General features: G+C 41.8%; 1 protein-coding gene across 4 annotated transcripts in view; it reads left to right on the plus strand.

Annotated features, from left to right (window-relative positions):
• Positions 1–3,050, plus strand: part of LOC126814628 (uncharacterized) — a 29,013-nt gene extending 25,963 nt beyond the window's left edge. For all 4 annotated transcript variants that reach the window (XM_050539927.2, XM_050539913.2, XM_050539922.2 and 1 more), the window contains exon 2: positions 57–3,050. In XM_050539927.2, the coding sequence (XP_050395884.1) occupies positions 64–1,020 (957 nt within the window). In that variant the 5' untranslated portion in view covers positions 57–63 and the 3' untranslated portion in view covers positions 1,021–3,050. The remainder of the gene's footprint in view (positions 1–56) is intronic.
• Positions 3,051–6,008: the final 2,958 nt, after the last annotated feature.

The raw sequence follows: 6,008 nt of genomic DNA on the forward strand, positions 1-6,008 counted from the left end.
GACAGGTTACAAAATTGTTCTTTTATTTACAATGGTTTTTTTTTCATATCTTTCAGAACGAAAATGGCATATACCCCTAGAAATATCAGTGCACCGTACCCAGGACATGACGAAACAGGGCAACACTATGATCAATTGCCCGCAGCCAGAGTGAGACCAGAGGCTGCGGATAACGCCCAGAAACACAAAGGCGTGCTGGATCTTTTTAATCCACAAAGGGAGAAAATAGTTCCCCAACCGCAGCCCGAACCCAGGTGCCCCTCTGCTGCATCACGGAGTAACCTAGAACTACATCGTAAAGGAAATGTCGGAGGTATCTTGTCTGGAACAGCAACTCCAAGATTAGATTACCAGGTCGCTGCAAGAACCAAACCTGAAGGCCAAGCTAACGCTGATCTCAACAGAGGCACTAACACGGCTAACCTATTTAAAGAATACGGCAAGCACCCAGTATCGGCTAGGAAACAACCCAAGGTGATACGCGAGGGGGAGGTTAACTTTTCTTTGGATCTTGGTGGCAGGGCGAAAAGCATCCTGCATGAACCTAAATCAATACCCGAATCACCAAGACCCGATCCCAGAGTTACAACCGAGGGGGTAGGTAACGCTAATTTAGACAGGGGAGGTCGAATGCTGAAAATTGTAAATAGATACGGCACCGGAACCGGCACGGATCGTGGAGCACCAAGGGTGAAACAAGATGGAGAACCTAATGCCTTTTTGGACACCGGGCACCGTACCAACGCATTGTTCCGAAGTTATGGTCAAATGCCCACCGAATCTCAACCCGAACCCAGAGTAAAAGCACCCGGTAAAGAATACGCCGACTTGGATAAAGGAGGACGAATGAATCGGTTGATTCATGACGGAAGCAAAGCTAGGGCATCACCTCCACCTCCATTACGAGTTCGCTCATCTGCCGCGAGAAGGACTGCTAAACAAAATAGAGGACAAATAGCACAACTATTCGCTGCTTCCTCGAGTAAAGTGATTGTTCCAATGGCTGGAGTGAGAGGTTGAGGCTACTTTATAATTTATTTTATGGACAGTCGCAACATTTTTATTGGTGCAGTGAATTATGGATATGTATCACATAGGTCTTCATTTAAGACTCGCTGCAAAAACAAAGACCGTGACAATCTAGATGTATGAAGAAATAGCACACAAAGACTATAGTTGTTATGACGAAATAGCGCCCATAGACATTATATACACAATTAGAAATCATTTGCACTTATGAGTATTCAGGGTCCTACCTATCCCCGCCAAGTACCGACAAGAGTGTTTTATTGTCAAAAGCCTCCAAGAAGCAATAGTTCAATTCTTCATAATTTTGTCAATTTGTTTTAATGAAATCACTTAAATTTTGAATATATATAGAATATGCATACCTTTCTTTGACGGCCATTGTTTGTTTTTGCGAGACTTAAGGAACTGTTGACATACTCTTGTTGTTCTTGTTCTAGTCGGTGATAGAGAGAGAGAGAAATGGGGTTTAACGTCCACTCGACACAAACTAGGTCATTTAGGGACTATATAGTCGGTGATAAGTTAGGGCCAAGCATTTATACCGTTTGTTTTAGATCTTTAATCGTATTTTAAGGGATAAAATATCATATTCGAACTTCAGATATCAATTCCCTTTTCCTTTTTCGTGGTAACAGATCCAATTTATGTATTTTATTACTGATAATATATCCTTTTAATGAATGTTTAATATCACACATATCAATGCAAAAATGCATTCTAAGCGAAGATAAATCCACTAAGTTACTATTGCCGTGCGTTATTAGAATATTAATATTCAATAAATTATATTTTTTTGGGAAATTCGCTCAAACAAAAGGGTATTTTCCAGGTAATAATTACTCACTTTTGTTAGGTCCCTTATAAAGTAATTTGATATCACCCTTTGAACGGCGGTGATCCCCACGGGGAATTTTATATTTTTTCAGGGGGGGGGGGGGGTAACCAGACTAGGTCTATAGACACATTCTTAAACAAGACCAGTGTGTCCTGTCTTTTACGAACGACTAGAATACAAGTTACTTAGAAGTTTATTTCTAGTTATGCTTTTCAATGATGGTTCTCTCATCTTGATATAACGTTCTCATACAATTGTATCATGTGTTATCCTATTCACATGTTGTTTTTCTATATTCGTGCCTAATGATCGGTCTAATTACCAAATATAAGAGGATATAGTGTAGTATTATCTATTATAGTGCCTGTCTAATATACACTTAGAAATGTAGTGTAGAGGGCAGTGTAGTATTATCTATTATAGTGCCTGGCTAATATACACTCAGAAATGTAGTGTAGAGGATAGCGTATTACATGTATTATCCTTTATACAATCTGACTAAAATACAGATCTGCAGTTCGTTTCGTTTTTTTAATATACTTTCGATGGCCTACTCTACACGAAGATCTGACCAATTGTATTGGGAGGTTGCGTCAGGGGTCGTACGAGCGACTTTTGTCCCTATGATGTCAGACATTGATTAATCAATCAGCGTTGACGTTTCTAGTGGTTTACGCCAAGAAGTCGCCGTAACAGATGATTTTATTCGCTAACCCCTCACGCTATCCAGAACGCAGGTTATATAATAACTCTTCCAGATCCTACCGTAGTACAGACAAATAAAACGAAATTTTGAACTATAAAAAAACGAAACGAAATAGGATCTGTGTTTTAATCAGATTGTCTTTTATAGTGCCTGTCTAATATACAGTTAGAAATGTAGTGCCTCTCTGATCTTAATTTCTAGCATTGGTCCTTTATGTCTCCTCGTCAATAATTATTGACAACTGGCCCACTACTAGAAATTTAAAGTCTATTTATCTCATTCTATATCAAACGCTAGAAATTTATTTTAACAATAAGTGCCACTTAGTTAATATATTTATTTTTTTAAACAAATTATTTTTGACAGTCAATGTAGCATTCTATATTATGTTTTGTTTTGTATGTAGTCTATTTGTATATATTTATGACACTTGTTATAATATATTTCCGTATCCATATAATTATTAAAATTTATAAAACCTCATAACGCTATTTTTTTTAATATCTGTTAGCCAAATCAGACCCGTTAATAGGTATCATCGTAAATGACAAGGGGGAACCACTGTTAGTGATGCCGGACGGAGGGCCTGACGAGGACGGCTGTAACGTATTACAGTGCATGTGTTTTAAGTTTATGTCTACTCTTTACAAAAAGACGATTCGTTCTTTACACGTCCGCTTGCTACGTGATCAAAATAATCGAAACATCCCGTACATTATTCACACAGAAGGGGTGTGGATCAAACTTGTACATTGTCATGGGAGCCCGATTGACATAAAACAGTGAGTTGATATCTCTAGGCGACTATATCGGGTTGTAACAATACGCCTTATGTATTGGCAGGGGATGGAATGGGACAAAAAAAAAACGAGGTCCCGCGTACATATTGACTTGCACGTTAAGAGAGAGAGAGACAGAGAGAGAGGGTGGGTTTAACGCCCACGCGACAAAAACTAGGTCATTTCGGGACTAACATATGGTTCAATTTTATTTCAATAATTCGTTTGCGCGTAGAGATCTTTAGCAGTGGGGGGAAACCCGACGACCAGTAGAAAACCCACGAGGTTGTACAGGCGACCCTATTCCTTGTCACCTACAACCGGGGAATCGAAACCATGCCAGTTGTCTCAATTCCAGACCTTATGATACAACGCTCACCATTCAGCTATCCAACGTACCGCCGCTGTCAGCGCAAATTTTATTCGCACTTCGTAGCACACTGTTTGGCGTATTCTCGTCGTCATTAGCCTAGTTGGACATTAAACACCACATCATTTTTTTTTTCAAAAGTGACATACTACTGCTATAGTAACCACCACAGAAGCTATTGCTACGAGTCAGTGGTGGCACCAGCCGTCGGTGATTGGCGGGGCAACGCTGGGGCAAAGTCCAAGGTTAAGGGGGCAAAGGCACGAGCTTCAACTAGGGGTAGGGGGCCTCCCCCAGAAAATTTTGAAAAAAAGGTTGCCGGAAATGCAGCCTGGCAGTATTTCAGGCACTGATCGATGAGGTAAAGTGTCAAACGAACGGACTTGCGAATCACGACGAAAAATAGACTGCCGGAAATGCTGTCTTACAGTACCGATCGTCGAGATAAATAGATCTGACCAGATACCATCCGTAGCCTGATCACTAGTTTATCCGACTAGAGAACAGAATGTCAAACGAACGGACTTGCGAACCTCAACGAATTCCCCTTGTGAGCGCCAAAGTAGCGAGTCCATTGGGGACCTCGCCAAGAAAATGCTCTACAACATGCAAGTTTATGACTGAGTGGGGATGTGGGATTTATTCACCGTAGAAGGTATTGATTACCGAAACGTATCACAAATACTTTTTTTATTTTCTAAAATTATTTGGGGGGGGGGGGGCAAACAGAGGGCAGATCAGATTAATGGGGGGGGGGGCCTGGCGCCGCCACTGCTACGAGTACGTACGGGTCCGTTTGTTCACAGCTTGGTCGCCCGCCGGCGAGACTCTTCCCCCAAATTCTTAAACCTAACCCTACCACGCGGTGCCTGTCAGTGTCGCTAAAAATAAACGATCAGCTCGTTTATGAACGCGAGATTTCGTCAATTTACCATGGCCAGCGGTCAGTGTTGTGAGGAATGTCTCTCTTGTGCAAATTTTTTTGTTCACTCATTTTAATACAAAATGTAACATCCGCGTGTTTAATGGGAGGCTACTCTATAAAAAGAACGATAACTCTTTGACATCAAACGGATTCAGACAACAATTAATTACCACATTAACTTTGATATTAATTGAACCCTCTTCGTCGATTCTCGAAAAAAAAAATGGTCATAGAAAAAGGGAGAAAGAGAAATTGCTATGTTTAGAAGAACAACTTAGCGCTATTTAATTGTAGTCTGCATACCTGGTCAAAGGAATCTATAGGTGGTGACGTCATTTGGTAGGTGTATGTTTTCTTACTGACTAGTAACCAAAACCTGGCATAACTTTTTACTCGAAAAACTCTACGACGCCCGAGGCCGGTAGATATGTGTAGCTGCTGGATGATACGATAATGAGTCTCGTACCACAGTCAGTGTCTACCGCAATGCACCATTGCAGTGTCTACTGGATATTGAATGAAATTACGAGTTTTGGAATTCCGAGTGATTGGTTCTTGAACTTCAATTTGCTGAACTAATTGCTTTGGCCGCTTTTCACACGGTCCGTCTGCATCATCGTCCTCGATAGGTGAGGCTGCCCAGAGTGCAGGAAATAGCCCCCCCCCCCGGCCCCTTGATAGATATACATTGTCCGTCAATTTTACAGCCCCCTGAGAACAATTCCCGCCCCCTCGTTACCCTGAGCTAGTTACGGCCCATATGTTGCCATGTTATTTTCGATGCAAAAACTAGCGTTACAACTCATTATCATGTGTGGATGTAAGTACGGAATGTGGACATGATCTCTTTGGGCGTTTTCAAGTCGATTTATTTGGCAAAACTATAGTGTGACAACCCTTTGTTATTTCCTAGTTATTTGTCCGGATATAACTGCGGTGTGGGGGTACTCACACCTTTGGATGTCTTCGCAAGTAGATTCATTTGGGAACATAGAGAAAAAGAAGAAATGAAATGAAATAAAATGGGGTTAACGTCCTACTGTTCTGCTTCTAAATTGGGCTAATGAAGACAGGCATACGCCATACAGTGTGCCCGGGCAGCGGCACTATCGCCTACTCTTATATCGAATTCCAACTGCCAAGGGATCTTTTACGTGCATTCCAATGTTTACACGGGACCTCGGTTTTTCGTCTCATCCGAAGGACTAGACAGCTGTCCTTGTAAGGCCCTCCGTCCTGCATCACTGACAAGGGGAAACCACGTCGGAAAATCGGGATGAACTTTCTCGGCCAATGCAGGGATCGAACACTCAACCTCCAGGCTACCGAGCCAGCGCCTTACCCACCTAGCCACCGTGGCTCCA

This window comes from Patella vulgata, chromosome 1, assembly GCF_932274485.2.
Source record: "Patella vulgata chromosome 1, xgPatVulg1.2, whole genome shotgun sequence".
In the NCBI taxonomy this organism is placed as follows: Eukaryota; Metazoa; Mollusca; class Gastropoda; family Patellidae; genus Patella; species Patella vulgata.